At 32.2% G+C, this 25,787-nt stretch overlaps 1 protein-coding gene across 2 annotated transcripts in view; it reads left to right on the plus strand.

The window, feature by feature from the left end:
- Nucleotides 1–25,787, plus strand: part of LOC130442407 (neuroligin-4, Y-linked) — a 610,660-nt gene that overhangs the window by 448,768 nt on the left and 136,105 nt on the right. For both annotated transcript variants that reach the window (XM_056776497.1, XM_056776498.1), the window contains exon 3: nucleotides 12,567–12,764. In XM_056776497.1, coding sequence (XP_056632475.1) covers nucleotides 12,567–12,764 — 198 coding nt within the window. The remainder of the gene's footprint in view (nucleotides 1–12,566; nucleotides 12,765–25,787) is intronic.

The raw sequence follows: 25,787 nt of genomic DNA on the forward strand, positions 1-25,787 counted from the left end.
CAATTCTGCCTGTTTCTTTCTTTTGTTGTGCTTTTAAGTTATATTATCACTTCATCTTTTTCGGGGTGGACCGACACTTCTCCTCCCGGCCGGCGATTTGTCTCTTGCGATCTTTACTACCCTATCATCTGTCATTCTACTTATATGGTTATTCCATTCTACTCCACATGACATTTAGTTCTAATGTAGATGCTACTCACTCGATCTCTCAGTGTGTTCTCCTCAGTATTCTCATCTCAGCTGTTTCCAGCATTCTTTGTGTTTCGGTCGTGTCCGGTTGTGTTTCTGCTGTGTATGTCATTATTGGTCTTATAACAACTTTGTAAATTCTAGTCTTAGTTTCCGTTCTAATATGGTTGTTTCTCCATATTGTATTATTGAGGCATCCTGCTGCTCTATTGGCTTTCTATTTTTGTTTTTTCACTTCTGATTCTACATATCTACAAGTAGTTAGTTTCCATAATCTGTTCAATGCTGCTACCGTGAAACAATCTTTGTAGGTCGTCTTCACTTTCTGCTATGAGGGTAGCATCATCTGCATAGCAGACAATTTTTATTTCTCTATTTCTCATCTCATTTTCACTGCATTTATTATTTCATCCATTATGAGATTGGAAAGTAGGGGGCTTAAGAGTCTCCCTGTCTTATACCCATGCCTATGTTTATTTCCTCTGTAAGTTGTCCGTCTATTCTAACCTCTACTTTGTTGTCCTTATATATGTCTTCGATTGTTTTGATGTTGTCTAACGGTATTTGTCTATTGTATAAAAGGTGATGTAGGTCTTTCAATTTAACTCTGTCAAAGACTGTTAAATCAATTAAGCAAATGAACGCCGGTCGATTATATTCTAGAGCTTTCTCTGTGAATTGTCTAGTTACAAATACTTCATCAGTAGATGATCTCCCACTTCTAAAACCTCATTGTTTGTCCTCAAAAAATATTCTTTGATTTATTAGTTGGATTGAAATTTTGGTTGTCATTTTTAGTGGTGTTTGAAAGATTGATTCCTTTATAGTTTCCGGGTTTTTTCTGTCACCTTTTTCAAACAGTGGAATTAGTATACTTGTTTTCCATTCTTCAGGTACTTTTCTGTGTTTTAATATTTTGTTAATGAACAATGACAGCTGCTCAGTCATTGATTTTCTCCGATTAACCAATATTAATTCTACTAGCTGTAACCAATCATGATTTCCAAATTTTGTCCTTTATTTATAGAGTATCTCAATTATTTCAGAAAGACAATCCGAACTAGAAGACTTTTGACAATAGTATCTTTATCTCGAATGAACAGCTTTAACAACAAAATCTCCAAAGAGATCTTATTTGAGGCCACGTATTTGTGAAAATTTTAATATGCTTACTTATTAAATTAATTTTTCACCCTCCTGCATATAACAGTAGTGGTTATGCGATATGATAGTAATGAGAATCTCGATTATTGAAAATAAAACCACTTTTGCTCATACCTCACCATGTTGGGAATTACGTTCATAGAAATATTTCAAATCATATTCTCTTCTAATTGATCTCGTATTATCAAAGATAAATGCTCTATCTCAAAACGCGAAAAAAAAAGATTTTGTGACAAAACTTCGTAAAGTGATTTTCTGACTTCAGCTACCAACATCCCAGGAAACTCTCCTTTTAAATATGGCGTTAATTAAATTGGTCCTCGTTTCGAAAGCTTTCTCTAGGATTGCTTTCAGCTGTGATTAGATCCAATTCTGGAGTTGTTGGGATCATTCACTCTTCATTACATTTTTCGATTTATCACAGTGTTTTTTATACTTTCCCCTTTGTTTGAAAAAAACAGAGTTTAAGTAGGATGATGGAATAGGGTTTTCAACATTATCTCGAATAATATAGCCAGAGGTTGAATCAATATTCTTGAATGAAATAGGATGAATATCACCCTGATTAGGTGAAAATTTCTGGAATCGTGTTTGAGATTCATACTGAACACACTGCAACAACATTTGCATTATATTGTCGGTCGGGCGATTCGATGAACAATCTTTTTCAAAGACTGAAGATAAACTGGAAATTCTCTAGTAGTAATAGACAGTTGATCCAGTATGAATACCACGAACGGTTCCAGAAATTCCAGCTTTATCCCTTGAGCTAGTTTGTTTGTCCTGATCTCTACTCATTAACGCATGGATGATGGTCTGTACAGCAGAGAGTTTTCTACAAAGCCGTCTAAAGACTTAACTCCTGACGCTTCGTGATGAAATTCACACCACGTTGGCTCTGATATTAACTTAAAAGTGATATAATTGTCAGAAATTCACGAATTACTGCTGTCTCGTTGTTACTGATACTGCCGATAATTTTCAGCTCATCTTCTTCTAGATATATCAGTAAACTTACATATTGAGATTGGTTTCTTCCGACTGGAATGTTGTTACTGCTTTTTTACTTGAATCCATGTGCCTTGCCTCAGAATTCTTAGAAATAATAAAATATGTCAGTTGAAAAATACTGTGTCTGTTGTCACAAGTGATCCTATGTTTCCATTTATGTAATTAATAATTCAATCACACCTTAAGAAAACCATTAGAACTACAGGTCACATTGACCCACTTTTTCATTGTACTCTCTCAAATAACGTTCAAATAACGTTCCGGAAGACTCAATTTGGGTAGATTTTTCTTGAATATTGCTGGCACTTTGCAGGAATCGCAAAAAGTGTTTCTTTTCGGGTCCTTCTTTGGTAAACAGAGACGACATCTCCTCCTCTCTGATAGATGGAGTTTCTATAACCACTTATATCAATACCAATTATATCCATAGTTAGTTCTCTTAATTTTGGTGGGGATTTGTTATGTTTAATTTCTTATCTCATGTAGGCTTGACATAATTGATGTACAAGATTTATAGAGAATTCAGTCTAGAAATTTCTCTCTCCCTGGCAGCAAATTGATAAATTATTCTGCTGTTGATTGTCGAAACTCTCATTATCATATGAAAAATAACCATGGGACAACGGCGAGTCCTGCGGAGAATAATTAAACATTAATAATAATTAAATTAATGAATTAAAGATTTCTTGTTTAGTGCAATTTCTAGGGATTTCTTTATAGCTTTATAGCAGTTTATACGTTGGTGACGGAGGCCAGGAAGTCGCCGGTTGATCTAAGTTTTCGAAAACCGTATTGATGGTGGCTGATGATGTTAGCAAACTCAAGATATTTCAAGATTTGCTGGTTAACGACTTTCTCAATGACCTAGGCAATAGTTGGGACTAAAGCAATCGGACGGTGGTTGCTGGGATCCGTCTTTTTTCATTCTTCTGGTATTGGTGGAACTCAAGCATTTCTTCAATACGATTTATTGTTTTCCATCGGAGCCAGTGGGTGGTAGTTTCTCCTGTAAATCAAGAGATGAATTTAAAGGCATACTCACCGCAACGTGTTCTCCCTCCCCTGGAACACCAGATACAGCACAAGTGAATAAGGCTTGGCTCATTTTGACCCATTTGGTAGTAGATGAAGGTTGAACATGCAATAATGAAATTTCCAGTATTTAGGCAAGATTTGGGCTTATGAGTGTACCCAATGATTTTTGAAGGAGTCACAAGCTATCATATTACAAATCATCTAACTAGAAAATAACCACAAATATATGGAAATAACCAGATAATTTTCCTTTTTTTGCTTATATAATTTTTTGAAACAGCTTTGGTCTCGCCCTCTCGCAATAACTAAAAAAGATCATTTAACACGTTGAAATTGGGAAAATATCTTATCACCACGTACATATCTCATATCGATTTTGAATTTTTATAACTTTGTAACAAAATTGTGAGGATTTTATGGAACGTTGGAGTGCATCGTTTAACAAATCTGATATGTGACACATGAAGTGTTTGACTGAAGACATTCTCCGAATTTCATCGCCAGCAAAAAAGTGGAAGCCTCTAGAATACTAAAATAATGTTGAAACGCGTTTGGAATGAGAAAACATTCACTTCAGTGAAATAAAAGTTTGAATTGAGCATTACAAATAATAATTCTTATTTTTTACTTGATAAATAAACCGTTTTTCCTCGATTCAATTATTACTTCCTAGTTTTCAGCTGAGTTCTTCAAAGGCGTCAAGATAGCAATATACTGAAGTTAAATGTATAGTAAAAGCATGTCTCTACATTCCGGTCAATCAGTTAAGTGTGTCTGCGAACAGTAAAGTTCTTAAACTTGATTGTTTATTACTTTACTGTAATAGAATCTTATGAGCTGAAAATATATTGATTGGAATACTTAAATTATTGTTTTACACTGGTTCACCAATTACAACTGAATTATTATTTTTAAAATTGATTTACTACGTTTCATTCCCAGAGTAGATGTTGAACTACAACTGAAAAATTTTGTTATATTTCCAAACGTTATATATTAATCACAAAGCATTTTTCTCAGGAAGTAGAAAAACCCTAGCTTGTAACATTAAAGTGATGATGTGGTTTCTGTTCATTGAATCAAAGACAAGGATGTAACTCTATGCCATTTACCTTTCTTCTGGTATATCTGGAATCTTATGATCATTTTGACGACTGTAACTTTCTGTCGAACAGCACAGGATATTGGACTAAGCAATTCCGTGAAATTGAACATTCTATTATATCTGTTTCTCGTGGCTCACCAATGCCAGCTCCAACATAGAATTTGACATTAAAATTTAAAAGGTGAATGATACTGAAGACTCTTTCTATTCTAAGGAACAAAAGATACAATTTCTCGGTTTTACATTACGTATTTGATATAGAAATATTGAGTTTTATAGGGCCAAAAGTTTAATTTGTAGATGGTTTTATATGGATGGATTAATGAAGAAACTAAATATCCAGCTTTAACGTTCGTAATAGTGTTCAAATGTATCATTGTGTTCTTGTTACGTGTAATTATTTTAAATACTCGTATAGCTTCAGAATGGGAACAAAAAATTATCTTCCATACTAGTTGTTAACAAAATACAAAATTATAGGTAATAGTGATAGTTAATGATGAGTATATGATCAGAAAAAAAGTCGTTTACAGAGTAGAAGGCACTTCCCAGTAAATATTCCCTCTTGGGTAAATTATTGCGGAATGCGGGAAAAGATGATATCGATATGATTGTGCACTTTTTGCATTGTGAAAAATTGAGCCCTCAACTAATTCTGAACATGTGGTAGGTGAGTGGATGTCGTTATCTGCGTTCCTGAGTGGATAGCCGTGTAAAAATCTTTCTGAATTTGGAGAAGCGTGTTTACGAATTAGGCAAACGGATTCAGAGATGAATATAGAGGAAAGAGTCAGAAGTTTTAATCTTTTAAAGAAATCTCGGCAGAGAGCATTGGAAAAGAAGTACAGACAAACAGAAACTAGAAAGAAAAATTAATAACGTGGGCAAATGAACAGAAACTCTGATCTCCAAACTAGTAGAATTTCATTATTTCGAATGATAGAGGCAGATTTTGATTATGCTATTAAGTAGTGTTCGGTCTCAGTTGAAGTATATAAATAATTGGTCTTTAGATTGGGTGAACCAATATTCTTGCGACAAAATTCAGGAAGGAAGTGCACTTGAAAAGAACTAACTGAGGTTATTTTTCCAATATTCCTGTTACATTATACGGAGGTGAAATTAACATTTCATATTAAAACTTCTAAGATGAAGTTTCATGGAATAAAATTATAACTTGAAAGCCTTGTTTAATTTGAAAATATCTTGTATTTTCCAAAACCAATACTTGCAAAGACAAAGAGCACCATAATTTATATTTTTTTCTAATAAATTGTAAACAGTAAACAGTAAATTTGTGAAATGTAATACGATTCATAATAAATGCTGGAAATTACCAACTCAGGACTCTGCGGTGCACGAAAATTACAGAAAATCATAAGTTTCAAACATTACTAAAATTTTGGGAGAAAATGAGAGCTCAATTGTAGTCACTACCGTTTAAGATGATATAACCGAAAGGGGTGGGCTGAAAAAATTTTATTGGGACCTTTTGGCATAACATAAAGAAGCTGAAAAAAAATCCCACTAGAACACGAAGAGAAATCGTAATCATTCCAAAGGTTGATCTAACACTGTGGTGATATGATCCGTTGGTTTTAAGAAATCGACAATTTTTTTTTTGATATTTCTTCCTTCTCAAAAAAATTGAGATGTAAATAGAAAGAATGTATCATACGTTAAATAATAATTTGTATTTTATTCTCGTTGATGGAAGTTCCATTGAAAACATAACTTTCGCAGTTGGGCCAACTTTGAAACCAACTCCACGGGTCGTATAAACGCAAATAGGATTCCTATTTTGACATTGATTGCAGATAGAATATATACTATCCAAATTGATAGTTCATGTTGTATCTTTGTTTATAAATGAAATGGTAAATGGTGAATTCACAACAATAGAAAATCCTGTGGGAATAGTTTTTCCAATGAAGTTATCGAATGAATTTTTCACTTAAAGTACTTTTATTTCATGGTTTTTCATTTGTTCCAATCGAAATTGTGGTTAATTCAAATTGACTAACCGATCAGCAAAACCATTAAATTTGTGCGATTCACTTTCAGGTAATTGACACATTTCAGCGCTTCATTCAATAAATCGAACGATCTATTAAGTAATTAACCGAATAGTTGATGGTCGAGGGAATTGAAAGTACAACCATGTTGTTTATTCCCGCTATTACTAGTTAAAAGAATTAAACATTTTGTTTTCATCGTATTTGCTGGTTTTTAATATGTTATCGAAACTGAGTCAGATATGTAAAATTATTGAAACTTCGATGTAAATTAATTAGTTATACTGACTTAGGTTTTGTTTAGCTTGGTGGCGGCTAGTGCATAGAAGCTTAGGTACTGAGAAATACACAAAAAAATTGAGAACAAAAAAACATACTAATTACATAATTAGAAGCAGAATTTTATCATATTCAGAACGCTCAAAACGGTGGATAAATATCCAGTAAATACATTCTTTTTCTTGACTTTTTGAGCTGTCTTTAGGACGATTTGAACTTGATATAATAGAGTTTTTATCATTTTGTGCACTACAGGAGTTTTCTCTCATTCAATAAATACTATAAAATTTTGTTTAAACAGAGAAAAGATAACTGGTGTGAGTGGTAGTAATAGTATTTCAATACTCATTTTTTTGGATTTACCACCATATTGTTGGAACGTTATTTTCAAGTTATCAAATTTGTCTGCAGAATTTGAAGAATTAACGGATCAATTACGTTCTGTAACATAACGAAATATACTTCATCGGTTGGATTAGAGTTTGAAGAAAGAGGCCCGACTATATGGTTTCCAAGATTACTTGCTCAGATATTCAATTCAATGAGAAGTGTGTATGTTTTTCAGGAAACACGTCAGGATTTATCTCGCTCTAATACCTCAAATTGTGAGGTATTGACATTTTCATCAAGAAAGAAAGTAGTTTCGTCACTAAAAAAAATTATCCTCACATAGTTATGCTGTTGGAGAATTTTAGTCATCATATTTTCAATACCCTGCGTACTGTACTTTGACTGACTTTATAGGTTAATGCTACTTGGGTTGTGAAAGAAGGAAAAGAATAAACTTGTGAAAAAGCTTTCTTAAATAAGTCCTCGATGGGCTCCGCCACTTTCACCGATGATTAAGATAGCTGTCACTTTTACAGCTAGAGCACGTGATATTTCATACTGAACAATAACTAGACTCAAAAATCAAAATATTATTTCATGTTCTCGTAAAAACGTCAACTGAAAAACTTTTTTGACAATTAATAAATGCGGACTTCGAAACGAAAATCAAATTTCAGTGTTGATTTATGTAAATTATCAAAAACATCGTTAATTCAAAAAAAATTCTAATAATTGAATAGGTATTCTAAATACCTTTCAAACTAGGAGACACTTGCCATAAGTTCCCTCTCAATATAATTGGTTAGATACCTGGTGATATCATCAATGCTTATTACGTCACCTGTTATCACTAGTAGAGGAGCAGCTAACAGTAATTAATTTTTATGCTTCAAATTTCATCGGTCTTGACCCAAGGTGCTGAACAACTCGGTCAGAATTCTTTAAAAGTGCCATTGAACTTGTTTTGTGTTCCTTAAACAATACGTTGCAAATGAAAACAAATTTTCTGCAAATAATTTTTGGACAGTTTTCACCATTAGTATTGCAAAATCCCAATTTGATCTATAATTTGAATGAGATTCACTCAAAATGGAGCCAAATATATATGAAATGATAGATCCAAAGGATGACATTCCCGATGATGATGATAATAATTTAGTTAATTCTGAGAGTGAAGTTAGGGAAGAGTGAATTCGATAATAATTATTCATAAAAATCGAATCCACTTAACACGTTGCAATTCATTTTTATGTCGGTTACTATATCTGAATAAACCATCAAAATGCTTTTCCCACGATTATTTCTTATATTAAAGAAAAATGAATTAGATTGAAAATTACGGATGCCTGTAGCCTAATATGTCGCCCTTAAAACCAATATGTCATCATATCTTTAAAATCTAATGAATTCACACAACGTATATATTTGAAAAAATGTTGATAATGTTTTATTGTCCCTGTTCATTTTTTATTATTATTGTTATTATTGTACCTAGCTTATATATAACCCTTGCTGATCTTGCCTTGAACTAAATAAAGCGAAATTCCTTTTCGTATGAGTTTTTTGGAATTATTAATATCAAGGAAAAACTTTGGTAATACTTGAACCTTTTTCGAGAGATTACATGGAATTATCCAACGCAACGAAATGAAAAAAGTACCAAGATAAATATTTATATAAATTCAGGAAGATATTTCAAAATGTAGAAAAGTTAAAGAGGCGTTTCGAGGTTTACATAAAAATACTGAAGGAAATTAATTGGATACCATTTATCAAAAAGAAAACGGCGTACTTTTCACGGTCCCAATTTTATTAGAAAAGAATTTCACTCTTTCTATTCAATTAGATAAAATTTCATTCAAAATAATTTTTTGTTCTATTCTGTCAGTTTGTTGCTCATTTCATCACAGCTTCTGATAGTTCTTTACTTTATAATCCTTTTTTTGTCTATAGAGCAACTATGAACTTATTTGATTTGTATTTTGATCTGTTGATGCGTGTTTCAATTAAGTATATTTCTACCATTCGACTATTCAAATTGTCAATAATTAATTTATAAGACCTTTCAACAGTTATGATCAACAGCTTCATTAAAATTAGCATAAGCAAAAACTAATAATCATATGAAGTGTATCAGTAAATAAAGTCAATCAAGCGCATTGATAAGTGCAATTGATACAATACTATACGATTTATACTATCAAATCACTAATAAAATGAGAAAATTAAGTAGAAAATTTAAGCAAAGTGAAGTCAATATTAAGAATTTTGTAACTTGTAAAAACTTACCTTACCTCGTATATCCCTATGAAGGCATAAAAGTGTTGTGGCACAAATTTATACATACAAGGAAATGGCAGGATCCCATATTCCGTGAAACGTTCGCGGTAATGTACTCGACTTCTTACATTGTGGATAATATGTCAGCAGTCACCTGAATAGTAACAACCCTTTGGACTGTGCCTTATAGATATCATGCAATCACAGCCAATAGAGAAGCGCAATTGTCTTATTGCAAAAAGCTGTGATAAAATGTTGAGCATAGTGAGTCTATTTGTTCTCCCCAATTGAAACTAAGATCCAATGTGATTCCCAACAATATCACAGATTCTCCTCTGATGGCCCGTTTTGCAGAGCTAAATGTTATTTTTCAAGTTTTTACTTCGTTTAATTTCAAATTGTTTGAATAAAACCAAGATTTAGCTGCATTTAGATTCTCCATGTTGACTTTTTCATTCCATTTTGTTAGGAACGTAGGTAACGTCAACGATAAAACCGATCGATATTTGAGAGAAGCCGGAAAATCGTTAATAAATAGCAGAAACAATAGTGGTCCCAACACCGAACCCGATGGATTCCATCGCTCACCAATGCCAAAGTAGATTCTCAGCTGTTGTAGCTTATGTACTTATGTCGATTTACAAAATAAGATTCGAACAGCTCGGAATCAATAGTGTTCCATCTTAAGCAACAAAACGTCTGAGTTTACGCAGTCAAAGGCAATAGTTAGTTCACATATAATGGTATACGTGTTTTCACTATCTTTAACTATGCCCTCAAGAACGATTGAGAAAGCCTGAATGGTTTATTTGTGTTTCTAAAACACAAATCTACATTCAGATATCAAGTTATTCTCTTCTAAATTGATGCCTGGAATGATACAATTACTCAGTTTATTTTTATTTGCAATGGAGTATGGAGTAAAGAATTTTCAAACGTTCAAATGATGTATGATTTGGACTCTTTTCTAGTAATTTTTTTTTTTATTTCTGAACGTAATATCATTTTTGTGTGTGTATACTCCAAACTACCTCTAAAAATCACTCATGTCAATAGCTATCGACCGCTGAGCGTCACTTCACATAGAGCTACTATTAACTGGGAATTGATGTGAAATAAATTCAGCTCCTTGTCATGGACAAACCATCAATACAAAACGCTTATTGACAGCCACTAACGATGGATAGTATTTGAACAACGAGCATACAATGCCATTCATATTGTCACTGTTATTTGTTTCGGTTTGCGTTGATTTCTATTTTTCATTTCGAACTTTTTCAAATGTAGATAAGCTTGTGATATCTGCACTACTATGTGTCGTTAGAATTTTACAGTCATTAAAAAATAATAGGCATTAAAAATGAATAAGATATGTGGGGGGATGAGTTCAAAATGTAATACATTCTGAGAAAATATGGATTGAAGAACAAACGAGAAAAGAAATGTTGAAAATTTTGACAACGTAATTACTCACAAAAAATATGGGGATGGAGTAAACTAAAAATTGAAGAAATATAAAGCAGGAATATATATATAATGATGATACGAATATGATAACAAGAGATGTCACTAAATAATAGAAAATGTGATAAATAAACAAGGTATGGAGAGCAATGAGATCAACAACATTACAGATATGTCTTCAATGAGCGGAGAATACGGAGGAAGCATAGAAGAATTTCTGAGTAACGCAGAATATAAAATCATTGTTTCCTAGCAAAACTTATAAATTACGATCAACTCAAGAGAAGTATACACTATTGAAAAAATTGTGGAGTATAAAAAGACAACTATTGTGAGTAGTAGTAATCTGAAAGAAAACATGGTAGTGATACAAGATCCCAAAGAATGTTTTCTTTCTAAAAAATAACTTCTTATTGTTAACCATACTTTTCAACAAGTTGACGGTTAAGAACAAATGTCGGTAGCAGTAAAATAAACTCTAGTTCCCAATATGGTTAGCAAATATTGACATTGGAATATGATTATTCATATCTTTGTATCATTTTGTTCCTGGGAATTGGTGACTCGAAAGTCCTTTCTAATTTTACTATGAATAAAAAAAGTCGTATTCACGAGCAACTAAGATAAAACTTAGGAACTCAAGAAGATATTAACATACAATTTCAATAAGATTGTGCTTATATGAAATTCGAATGGAACAAAGTGAAATAAATAACCAGGACGCACAATGTGGTTAATTGAAGTTATGTGGCTTCCTTTATTGAAATAATATTACAACATATCATTAATTTCAATTGGAATCAACTTTTTCCGATGATAATGTTCAAATGTTGTTTGAGCCAAGCAAATATACTATTGGAGAATAAAATTATTTCTCTTCGCACCAAAATCCTCTGTTGGTGATCATTATACTATCCATTATTAAAAGCATTGGTCTTGGATTTCGTAGATATATCAAACTTTTTGAACATGTGTTGAAAAACCGGTATTAAGGTTTCAGTTTGTAGAGATATTTCGTATTCAAATTTCATGTATAAAAGAGAACTTTTCAAAACACGAATTGATATTTATTGTTCCATCACGTTGACTTACAGTTTGAAATTTATATAGGAAAAGTTTCAACAGCAGTTTTGTCATGATACCGAAACAATACTAAATCTTATAAAGCTTTTTCGTCGTTTTTCCAATTCCTCATTTTTTCCCAACGTGCTGTACCTATTGAAACATTCCTTATTAGATACAATTCATTCAATTCTCTGGTGAATAACTTTTTTGAGGATCAGCAACTTGAATGAGAAATATAATTATTTACATTTGTAATGGAAAAAAGCTTTAAGTAAATTCGATGTTTCTTCCGCTTCTTTTCAATTACATTCCTAAATATGCGTTATTGATTAACTCGATACTAGGTCATATTTATGAATAACGTACTCATGATCCAATGAATAGGAAAATTAATCACCTCGACTCATTCAAGAGAAATTTTGTAGTATCAAGAACATTGAAGCGATTAATTCATCAAAAAAGTTCTAATTGAAATAATATGCAAATTTCAGGAATACCTTCAAGTTATGCGTAGATGTATATGATATTTTGTATAAGCAAAAAAATTAGTCTTATAGCTGCAGTAACATCATCCATTTTTCGTAACGAAACATCCTCCAATGAATTTCATATCAATATTTTTGTTGTAGGATTTCTCAACGCTAATACCGACCCATACTCCAGAAGCCCTGCTAATTATGGTCTCATGGACCAAATAGCTGCGTTACATTGGATCCAAGAGAATATTGCCGTTTTTGGCGGTGATCCTAGCAATGTTACGTTGTTGGGACACGGTACAGGTGCGGCGTGTGTCAATTTCCTGATAACATCAAGCGCAGTTCCCGAAGGTAGGTGTTGTTCCCTTGCATTGTCAAAGTTAAATTCATTCATAAATTGAGCAAGAACTAATAACGATTTAATTAATGCAATATATTGGGAAGTAACCTGAATTTGCAGGTTTAAGGAGTTAAAAATTTATATAAATTATGAAAATCTTGTTAATCAACCACTTACTCGGAATAGATTTGACTATGACAAAACAAACCAACAAAATGAATAAATCTCTTTCTGCCTCTAATGTGCACTTAATAAAAATGCTATTAAGTTAATTGTTTTGAATTTGGATGCTACACATATAATAGCGCAAATAGGCAGGTTTGTCTCATGGTTACATAGATTCTTCCACTCTTCCACTTCACTAAGTTTCCTCATTTGATCATATTATTTGCTCCTTTTTCCAGTCTGTATACATCAGACTTCGTATTTGCCTTCACTTGTTCTATACCATTCTTCTTTGGTCTTCCTTTCTCCTCCTATTTCCTAATTCGTTATTTGAGTTTGAATAATAAATACATAATAGCGACAATAGACAGGATTTTTCTATAGCTTTCCATAGATTTTTTTAAATTATTAGAACCTAGTGACCTTGCCTCGGAGAAAGTTATTGGAATATGTACTGATGGACCTCAAGCGACGACGGGTTGCCGATCAGGAATTAATGAATTGGCTAGGAAAAAGAATCCTTAAATAATTTGATAACGTTGTATCATCCACAGCTTTGGCTTGACAAACTCTCTCTGAATCTCTTAACACTGCTCTGAGCTTAGCAGTTAATGTAGCGAATCACGTTAAATTCACTGCTTTGAACACTAGACAGTTTTCGACATTTTCGACATTTTCGAGTGTTTTGTCAAGAATTGAACAAATTTACAGATGTCACATTTATCTTTTAACAGGCATCTACCTCAGACTTTTTGAAATAGTACTTTGAAGAACAATGATTCAAATTAAGAGTTTCGCTGAGGAAATTACTATTTGGCAACGCCGGCTGCAGAAATCGGAGCCAAAGTTTTCTTCCTTTGCAAAATTGAACAATCTCCTTTATGATACCCAATGTCGCCTAAAAAACCTAGTTAAAAAAATGGAAGACGTTATATATGAGCATTTGTTGTCACTGAAGACTAAAATTGGAGCCTATTTTCCAGATATAAGCTCGAAAAAATAATTGAGTTGCTTGTACAATTCTCATCAACTTATCTATGCCAGTCAAGATTTTCAACTATATAAGATCTAAAGATCAAGTCACACTATATGTGACCTGTGGTGTTGTTTGTCAAAATTGAAATATAGCCTACCAAAAATAGTTAAAAAGAAACAGTGACAGCCTTTACACTAGTACTGACTAGAAAACCAGAAAAATTAACGAGCCTTTCTGGTTACATTATTGATTTTAATATTGTAATTTTTTCTATGATTTGCTCAATTAAAATTTGTATTTGAACAAATATGATTTTATATTTCTTTCCAGAGTATGACTAGCCTATGTTCAAAGTCATTTTACTCGAACATAATGTAAGTAAATCTATAAAATATAAGTCTAAATTAACTGAATTCCTGAAGGGAGGCGTGACCTCTCACCATAGTATAGAGCTGGCAAGGTTGAAAACCTCTGTGATATATGATATCAAAACTTCTAAGCAAATTCACGATCATTCACCCAACTAACTGAACAAACTTTTGAATTAAAATAATTTACTAAACACCGTATGTCTACAACATACTTGCATATTCAGATCAATTACTTGAAAGATGTGAGATGACACAACACACAACAAATGGATCAATATATCTTCAAGAAACATTACTCTCAAGATATGAGCATAAGTCTTAACTGAAACAATCCAAAGTTCACAAATTGATTGTATGACATGGTTTGATCATCTATACATAATGAAAATTTTCTCATAAAATCAATTCATAATAACGAAAAACTGTACATTCTTTAAGCTATACCTATCGCCTTCTTAGCGATTACATTTTCTTTGTCAACTCAGTGCACAGTTTACTTTCCAGATTCCACGTGATCCTCAATTTCTGTTAATAATCTGACATCGAAAAGACGAAGAAAAATATTGCTGTTGTCATAATTCAAACTCAAATAACAAATTTTAATCAAAATTACTTCCATAAATTTTCCTCTCAATATTTATTAAGATGTAAATTAAATTAAACGTTATTTCATGAACGCTCTGTAGGTGGAATGTTTTAAAATGAACTTCTTGAATATGACATCAAAAAGATCGATCGCCTTTACTTTTCTTCCGGCCAATAAGTCAATTACAGGGACGGTCCCCGGACAATGGAACTTGGCAAAGTTTCAAGACGCCCACGTTTTATGATTTATCGGAAACCGATAGGGAGACTCGCAATTTGGCTGAATAATATAGATACGTATTTAGAGGTACCGAATTGAATGTATACACCTCAATATTATCGCTTGATTTATAACCGAATCGGTGCCTAGAGGTTTTCTGTGTGCGCATAAAAAATCCCGCAATATTTATGTGTATCTGTTTTTTTATCGGCCGATCCGGAACTTTTTTGCAAATTGGATATAAGGGAAAATAGAACGCTTCTTTTATTCGTCTTTAAATATACCAGTTTTATACGGGATATAGTTATACCAAAAATACTTTTTGAATTAGAAATTATCATTCTATGTAATTTGAATGTTGGTATAGAACCATTTTAGAGTATATATATATATATATATATATGAATTGATAAGAGAATATTGACGAGTTATATAAAAACTATGTTACTACTAGTTTTTTTACGGTTTTTACCTCAGATTTCCATCGAGATGCATCGATTTGCTTGAAATTTTATTAGTAGCTGGTGAACAGCTTTAAAAGCAAAGTCCACCCTTTGCCGAAACGTGCTTCCACTTTGGGGGTGGATACCACCACAACCAACCAATCCCAACAAGTGTAGTAGTCATTTTTTTGTTGAAACTGACCATAGATATCGATTGAAAAGAGCACAAATTATTCTATGGAATTTTTTCGATAAATCAATATTTTTTGAATTTTAAATTTTTATTACCCAAATAATTAAAAAATTTAAATTTTTTGAAAAAACTGTTAAGATGTAGCTTTGAAAAAATCAATTTTTTGGTTACCGACCTACTACCAACTGAGTTATTGAGGGTGGAACTTATTCAGTGAACCGAATTTAAAAAAAAAATGAAAATTGGATAAGTGGAGAGCAATCAATCTCACGAAAAAAATGTATTGATTCTTTTCCAAATAACTTCAAATGACTATTGAAATTGGACTTTATAAAACTTTGTGATACATAAAATAAGAGAATTAATACGAAAGGACAGAACCCCTCCATTTCATCGAAACAAAACGTCATTTCCACCCTTGATATTGCCACCCTTATTGGAATAAATTCACAAATCACTTTAATTAAACACAAATAATGAAATAAAGGAATTTGAATGGTTGAGAGAACTTGTTTCTGAAAGACATTGTGGTTGAAATGAAGAAAGCATTTTTTAATTTTTTAAGAGAATTGTTCCATTCAAAATAACTTGAAACATATGAAAGATACGTTAAAACTGCTGGAAAACGGGAAGTTAACTCCAGAATTAACCGAGACATAACCTTCCAAAGTTCACAATAGTGTGTGACTGGTACCGATTTGGAGCCCTTTGAAGGTTCTTTTATTAAAAATGGATGGTTCAATGTATCTCAAAAATCCTCAGTCCAATATGTATTCTGATATTATTATATTTTTATTCTATTATTATTCAATATTATTTTTTTGTAGAAATTTCAGAATAATAATAACTTAAATCCATATTCACAAACAAATCCAAACCATGAAGAAAAACATAGTACGTATATAGCTATATGTATAAACGAATATGAATGAATCTGAAAATACCCTATTTCCGTTATATACGAGTACAAAATTGAAAATATAAAAATATGAAAAAAATCGCATGAGTGTTGAAGAAATTAGGAGTATCCCAACACCGGTCACTTATTCTAAGTGGACACGTAAAACAATTAACCAGTAATAATAACTCATTCAAGCAAATTCTGTTTGTACGCCGATGACGTATCCAGGTCCTTCACATAATACGGTCACTTCATCCCTATAATATCTGTCGACAATCCTATCTAATCTCCGAGTGTGCACAATTGTATGTTCTCGCTCACTATCACAACTTGATTTGAACCTACAGAGAAGCCATTGACTCCTCTATTTACAATATCACTATTTGAATCAAGTTAGTCGTCTTCTCTTCTTTTCTAGTTCAACATAAAGAATGAACATCTACAAAAAAATTAACATCATTTTTATATCTAAATCAATGAATTTTCTTACCAACTGCAATATTACGGGTAAATTATTGATTGATTATTTTTTATAGGAAATGGAATGTCCTATATTCCTTTTTTTAATTATTCATATGAGAGTTTGAGACTTAGTTTGAACTACGACTTGCAATCCTATTGGGAAAATGATTAAGAAAAACAATTTTTGTTAAAAAACCTTGTGAACTCATAAAAAATAACTTTAATAACTAGCAGAAGAATCTAATAATGAAATTTGCTGATAAGAAAAGTTCCTTCTCTGTCTAATGAAGACGCTGTTACGCCTCTTTGTTGATTTCTTTCACTTTAGGGTGTTTTCCTGGAAAGTTTTCTAGTTGCCTCTGGAAAACACGTTTTTCATGACAAATTTCCCACTGAACTATAGTTTTCCTTTTATTTTTCCAACTTCACTTTTATCTGCTCTTACGGTAGATTGAACTTCCACTTCCATCACATTGATATCTCATTCTAATAAATTAACATTGTTTTCTACTTACAAATTCAGTAGTTACTTGACACGATTTTCCTTGCGATTACAAACATTTTCCTCTTATTTGAGGGGGAAATATTCCAACATTTCAACGAAATCAAAAAGGGAAAATACTAAATCCAATATATTTATTGGCATGTTCAGGATTCCTAGCTATTGAAGATGATATACAGAGTGTTCTGGGACTGCCAGAGGCAGCTAATGTCCGATGGTTAGCAATCCGTTACTTTGACCTGAAAACCTGTACAATCTAATGATAGCTAAAGTGAGTTTTTTATTCAATTTTTGAAAAAGATTAATGATTATTTTTCATTTAGTAGGCTATTGTCAAATAAGCTACCACGTGATATTTTTCTCCATTCCAATTTATTCCTTATACAAGTAATATGATGATGGACATTATGCAGTTCATTTAGAATTGTTTGATTATGTTTCAATGAGTACAATTTATAATAAGTTTCTTCAGAATATCTCTTCATGGCGAACCGTTTCCTTAGAATGTAGAACGATCAAATAATCAACATACCTCCTAAGCCATAAATTTTATCGAATTAAATAAAGAGTACCCATGGCCTTTAGATGGTAATGTAGAATTGATCATTACGGAACACACCACATGGACATACGTAATCATCCATTAAAAATTCATAATATTCGATTGTATGAATATAATATCTGATTTCACAAGTTTACACGCCTTTAACTTAGAAAGAAGGTGTCGAATGAAAATATTTTTTCCTGTCATAACATTATTCTCACGTTTTCTACTCACTCCCGAATTTTTTGTATAAATAAAGTCCTGTAAAACTAGAAATTGGGTGAAGATATGAGGAAAATATGATATTATGATCTAAAGACGCAGTATAGAACTTCTTTTTCAAGGTTGAGCCACATATGAGTCGAGCTTTCCACAGACGTATAGTCACAAAGAATGCAAAAAAGTTAATTTGTATTAGTGTGATTGTTTTCTTAATCAAGTAATCTTCATGACCAATAATTATTTGAGCAAAAACGCGGAATATGACGGTAAAAGTACTTACCCCTGAACAGAACAAATGTGGAGAGGGATTTGCAAGAGTCATAATTGAATGAGATTTTGATAATTTTTTTATATCCACGGCATCTTCACACAGAAGCTTAACAGTTTTATCTCAACATAAGCGGAGCGGTTGGATTTTGTACTACGTTAACACAACAGCACATTTTCTATTGATTGTGTTGAGAGCAGCATTGAAATAGAGGAGACCATTGTGAATAACGAGAACAAAATGTTTGATAAAACTTTAATTGTTTGTTGTTTATTTGATTAATCACCAGAACTCAACTATTACACTACGTACTCACAATATATCATAAAACATATGTATTAACTAATTTCATATAAGAGAAATAATACTCCAAACTTCAAATAAATAAAGTTAAAAATACTAAAGAAAACTTTTAATGATCACACCTGCTACTGAGGAAGAAAAATTAAACATTCCGTTGTTATGACGACACTTGAAATTATGAATTTTCGCAGGTCTGCAAAAAATTGTCCTAACCGTTTTCATACAGTATAATTGATAAATCTCACCAATTATACCCACTTCATACTCATTGGAATTATGCTTATGCAGATATTGACGAATTCATTGAAGTGTTGATTGATTATTAGTTTCTACTTCGATATTATTATTTCGAATTGTTTGAATTACAAAAAGAGGAAAGTAAACGTTATTATTTGACCTCATGCAAAATATATAACTATTAGAAAATCTCTTGTTGTTTCTGGAATAAACCAAAGGAAACAGACTAATATCTCCTCTGTGAGTTCGAGGCTGTCCACAAACAAATCCTACGCTACTCACATGTTAAGCAAGCCACCAAAAATTTTGGAATATTCCATCAATATTGTGCACAGGCTACATTAATCATAGGTTTAATGAGAGCTAGTGATAAGAATTACACTCCAAAAAAATTTAATAAATAGAAGATTACAATGGAGCTAGCATAGTCGATATACCTGTCACTCAAACAGCCATCCTTACGTGTTCATTGAATGATATATTAATAGATTATACGATTCAATGAAATATAAGGATTTCTTATCATAGACATGTAATTATTTTTAATCGGTTTTATTTCGTTTAATTCATATAGTTCATTGTTGCTTGTTTCGTTTGTTAAGTTGTTGAATTTTATATGACAATAAAGCCTATTCTTTTCCTTTCTATTTTTCTCAGATATTTTGTCTTCACAGAAAAAAACAGTGAATTGAAGACTTAGTACCAAGGATGTATTTAGTATTGCAAATAATTATGTTAAAAACACAAGCTCTAATACACATTAATCATTTAGTTTTTAGCTATATCTGATAATGACAAAAATTGAGGTGACTGAAATATAAAGAGTATTTTCATACAAATGATCATTGGATTATGCAAATCCTTTTTTACATAGTTTTCATGTCTATTCATCCAAAACTCCATTATTGCAACTAAACCAATTAAAATTGGAAACCACTGTTCTACTGGTTACATCTTAATGATCGCTCTGATATAAATGTGAAAAATAACAACTACAAAAAACAACCGAAAGGAAAAAATTAACATTCCGTTCACTTTTAGTTATGTTCCGTCCCTGGCATGATTTTGAAGTAAAACGGTGCTCTAATTGTTTTTAAATGAACTTCTAAAGGAGTCTTTTCCGCTTCAACACGACACTTGGAAGATTTTGAAGTTAGAAACAGTATTTTCCACCGCGAGATTAATTACTTCATTGCAAGAAAATCTTGGACGCTGTTTTTCAGCATATTGACTCTGCTGACTTTGAGGGGTCGACGATTGACCTTCTCAAAAAAGCAAATGAGTAGCTCCTTTATATTTAATTATTCATAGATTATTGATTTTCAAGTCTGGGCTATTGTATATTTAGCATTGCGTGGGAAGTGATAGACTATCACAGTTGATAGTGTAGTTTTTCTTGTATAATTTGGAAAATGCCGACTATATTCGTAGCCTGAGAAAAGTTATATTAATACTTTTAGCACAAGAAGAGAGTTGGTAACATAATTTAAAATATCAGCGTTACTTTCGACCCATTAATATAGAGAGGATTCTAACCAATTGTCAACTTTGTATTCATGACAACTTAAAGTTTGAAAACTTATATCACAAAGTTTTAAAAGGAGACCTGTATCAATAGAGAACCATCGGAATTTTGTTTTCTGTTGTTTAACTTCAAGCAGGCAGAGTGTATATTTACCAATGATAAAACTCGTATCCAACTAAAATACCTAAATAATATTTATTTATTCAATTGTAAGTCCCAGTTCTCTTTATTAAGCACAATAAACCTAAATTTTTCTGCGCTAGAGGGATAAAATTTGCACAATGCACATATTGACGAAATTTCGCACAAAACTCGTTTCTTTTCCGATTTTATAAACTTATTTATGATTTCCAAAGAAGTCTTAATGTAAAGATCTGGGTAACCAACATATCAACGGACTACTGAAGCCTACTATTTCCTTGCAACTTTAGCTTTATGAGTACACATTTAACTGGAAAAGTATATTCAATAATTTATTTAATAGTAACCCAGTGATGATATTATACATATTCTCCTATAAAAGGCTTAAAATAATATTGATTCTGATATATAACGGAAAAGAATTAGCGGCTATTATTTGAGACACGTATTTGAAACTGTATAAAGACCAGGTTTTTGTTAAAAATTTTCAGACCTACATATATAATAGGAAAATCATTTTTCGAATGCTGTTGATGTTACATAATCTATTGTCATCATGATTGCATAGGTCACTGAAAGTGATATCTGGGTTAATGGTCATCATAGACACAGCATTTCGTAAGAAATAATCTGAGTCATATATTTCTCCATTATTTGCTCTTTATTATAGATATTACCAAAATTCGGAGCAAGGTAATTCAACTATGTGAGAAAAACAATGCTTGGTTTCATTATTTAGGATTAAAAATTTCAATTTCGAGTATAAATGAGACACATTTTATATTTATATATATGAAAAATTATTGTTTCGTTATACATATATATTCCCAAAGTGTATTTATATCCTAGAGTGCAAACATTCTCATCAGCTCATAAGAGCCCTAACTACTTGATGAACGATGCTTATATAAATCCTTATAAGGTCAGAAGCCTATATGTTAAAGCACGGAATTATTCAAAATGAAATGGGAGCACTACCAATCTATTTACACGAGTTCAATTACAAAACAACAACATATTGAAATTTGATACATAATTTGAAAACATATCTCGTTGAATTGATATTCAATTTCAGCAAATATTAATTTTTGTAACGATTTAGAACGTGAATAAAAACGGGGAAAAACCAATAATTAGATGTATTCACATACTTCATGGATTAAAGAAAAACTTTTGAATGAGTGTCACAGTTGGCATTGGTAGAAGCTTCACAAAAACTGGACAAGACAGAGAGAATCTTCAATCTACGACGAATTTGAAAAGCATATGCAGTATTTATAAAAAAGGAAAAAACATGCAATGCTATATGTTTTCGATCTTTTTCTATAGACCTTTCACCGAAAGGTCTATAGGTTTGAATCCAAGTTTCCAACGGATACCTAAAACAAATAGATTAACCGTAACAGGAATGCTGAATATAGTAAGAGATGCAATATCTTCAGTTTGTTATGCGTGAAGAGTACCGATACTGAAGATGTTTTGATGGATCATTTGGTATCTATTGCTCCAAAAGTTTGTCTAGATATTATAGAAACTTAGAACAGCAAAAATAGAGTTTTCAATAGAAAAAGAAACGATTCAGAGCATTTGAAACAATTGACAGACCAATCCTCATGTTTGCCTTGAATTTTATGTATCAAATAGGAAACAACTAAGATACAAACAGGATTTGATTAAGTGGGAATGGCGAAAAAAATAAAATGGGAGAAGGAAATTATAAGAATCACAAGTAGTGAACCATGTACAACAAAGACAAATGAAATACGGGATACATTTGATTAGAGGCAAATAAAGCAATTTGGGAAGCAAAAATAATAGAAATAAACCAAATAACCAGCCCTAACGGAATAATAGGAAACGCATTAGCAATAACACCAATTAGGAAGGAGAATATGTGAAATAATAATAATTGTAGGAAGTGTAGCCATTACATCTTATGAAAGGTAGTTCGTGAGTTTAAATACACATTCTGGAGATCTAGTTCGCTAGCTAAACTGGGAAACTTTCAAATTTGTTTTCTGTATCTTTTCTCGCGCTCCTTCCAAGTATCTCGAATATCTCGGAATGAAAGGTAGTTGAAAAATACTTCAGGTTCCTTGCCGTATGCCGGTGTCGAATACTCAACCTGGTGAACTGCATCGGTAGAACTATCTCCCAGTATTTTGGATTATCCTTTGAAAACGGTTTTGATGTGTTGCATGTAGGTAGTTTCCAGCCATCTATTCAAAAAGCTGTTTTTAGATCTTCATCTGCTCATAACATTGATAAAACCATCGGGTACGTGAATTATGGAAACGAGTAGTGTTTAGGGCCAAACATGAGCTTGATAATATTTATCGGTATTTTCTCAAGTTGCCAATATAGTTTTGATTTATCCCAAAGGTGGTAATCACCACACTGAATGCATGGAGAATTTGTATACTATCGCAGCAGATATTGATGTGTTTGCTCATGTGTTTTTGGAGTGATTTATACAGTTCTTCTTTATGATTTTTAAATATGCTTCCATGACTTCCAATACAATCTCAATTCCAAAAATCGAGTAAATCATTTGTTTGAACAAGAATTTAGTATGGCTCACAACTCGTTTTATTCATCATTACTTGTAAATACGTTATATTTTTCAAAAGCTCCCACGTTACTTATCAATATGAATTTAATTGGAAATTTTGAGAGCTAATGGTTATCCAGACAACTGTTTATGTAATAGTTTTCAGGCCTAGAATTATTAAAGATTTAAAACAAAAATTGTATGATGGATTATGAAAATAGTCCTATGCTGAAGTTTTCTATATATCTGAAATAAATATTTAGGGGGTACTCACGACTTTAGACTTCATATGCTTATAGTATGTTTTTACAGATTTTCAAAAATCTTTCTTCAGCTTCGAAAATACATTCTCTACCATTCTTTACATTCTAATTTATTACTGATACTACTAAACAATATTTACCAATAACTTACATCAAAAGTTTCCCAAAGTTTTACTATGCTATTAAACATGTTTCGTATTCTTTGCATCTTATTGTACAGCATACCAAAGTTTCTATCTATTCTGCTCCGTGATTCTCCTGCTGTTTCTCTGGGTAATAAATTAGGTCTGTCGAGTTGGAGTTTTAAAAATGCCAGTCAGCGTATGCTTCCCATCCAATTCGCAGTAATGCATTAATTTTCTAGTTTAAACCGAATAAGTACATTAAACATAGTAAAGCCATGATTAGAAGTTGTGTGTATGTAATACTACAGTGCTATTAAAAATTAAAACATTGCTTGATATTAGAAAAAGTCAATGGGAAACGTTGGAATGTTAGTCGTTCAACAGTAAAAAGAACACACAGGTGGAAAACGAAAAACAACAACTCGGATGGATCGCTGACTCACGATTGCTGTATTGCGAAAACAAACGCAAACCGCTAAAATGCGGCATTCAACAAGCTCACGGAATAGCAATCAGCACATCTGCTGTTCGATGAAGGCTGAAAGAAAGTGGTTTGACAGCTTGCTTACTGCACCTTAAAGAAGACGCTGACTTGATTTTGTTCGTGAACACATGAATTGGACAGTGGACGACTGGAAAGAGATATTGTTCACGGATGAGTTTAGAATGTGCCTGTATGGCAACGATGGTAAAAATAAGAGCTGGAGAACGGTATGCTGCCTATACTCGGTTACCACGGGTTGCGTATAGAGGTAATGGCACGACGATACGTTACAGAAATCCTAGAAGATTACGTACTACCATTTGTTGGATTTCTTGCTTATGGTTTTCGGCTGTTGAAAGATAATGCTCGACAGCACATCACAAAAATGCTTACGGAGGACCTTGAAGAGGTTAGTATTGCAAAAATGTACTGGCCCGCTCAATCCTATTGAGCATATTTGGGCCCAACTCAAATGACGAGTAAGACCTAGCATGAACCCCGTCACTTTTTGTGTGTGGTTTATTATTTTATTGTTATTGTAGTGCCGTTTCTTAATACATTCTCGAATTGTTGTTTACTTTCTAATTGCAACCCGTACGAGAATAAACAACATGAATATATACATCAGACACTTATTACAACAAAAATAATGTAAAAGTTTAAGTAATTTCGCAAATTTTTGGGGTGGCCCGTTTCACTGACGCGCATTGTATATTGAATCATTCTTGAAATTTTTACATAATATCAGACTTAATCAGCTGGAGTCATTTGTATAAAAGCATTGTATCGATATACTCATATTCAAAATTTTATTTTGACAACAAACCTGCTCGAACTCACTCCTGTGTAGCTAAGGTGTAAAAGGGAACATAGGGTATGAAAAAGGGCATAATTCGTTTTTGTTGCAATATTTCCTTTGTCATATAAGAAAGTTGAGATTTCTGCGAGAAAACAAACTCACGAAAACCATGAAATATTTTATAATACATTTTCAAAAAACGATTTCAGTATTTCCCAAGGAATCATAAAGAATTGTGACTATTGATTTGTGAGACACAGAAATTTCGGACCCGAGCCACGATTCTCACTGTCAATTACAGTTGGAAACGCTGGTGATCGGATAAAACTGGGCTCAACCTCCTATAAAAAGATTCTGAATTTATTATACTAGTCTTGTAACATCTCCAATATTTCCACTCTGTTTTACCAAATTTTAGTCAAATATTGATTGAGGGCTTGAATTTTCATTGTTTATATTATTTAGAGTCATGCTAGTTTCTTCTATTTAAATGTATACAAAGTATGTCCTGAATAACTGACTAATAGATTCATCCTTGTACAGCCGAAACTTTTGAAGCTACAGATTAATGAGGGAATGGACATTTCTGTGGAAGTTTATTTGAAAGTTAGGATTTTCTAATTTTGTGTTTAGGATAAAGATCAAAGAATAATAACCTCGTATTTGAGCGAGTTTTAAAATCAAGCCCCATAAGGGCGGACGGGTGGATGAAATTCATTTATTGGGTTTAAAATTATTATACGAAACACACTTA

This window comes from Diorhabda sublineata, chromosome 4 (assembly GCF_026230105.1).
Source record: "Diorhabda sublineata isolate icDioSubl1.1 chromosome 4, icDioSubl1.1, whole genome shotgun sequence".
Classification (NCBI taxonomy): domain Eukaryota; kingdom Metazoa; phylum Arthropoda; class Insecta; order Coleoptera; family Chrysomelidae; genus Diorhabda; species Diorhabda sublineata.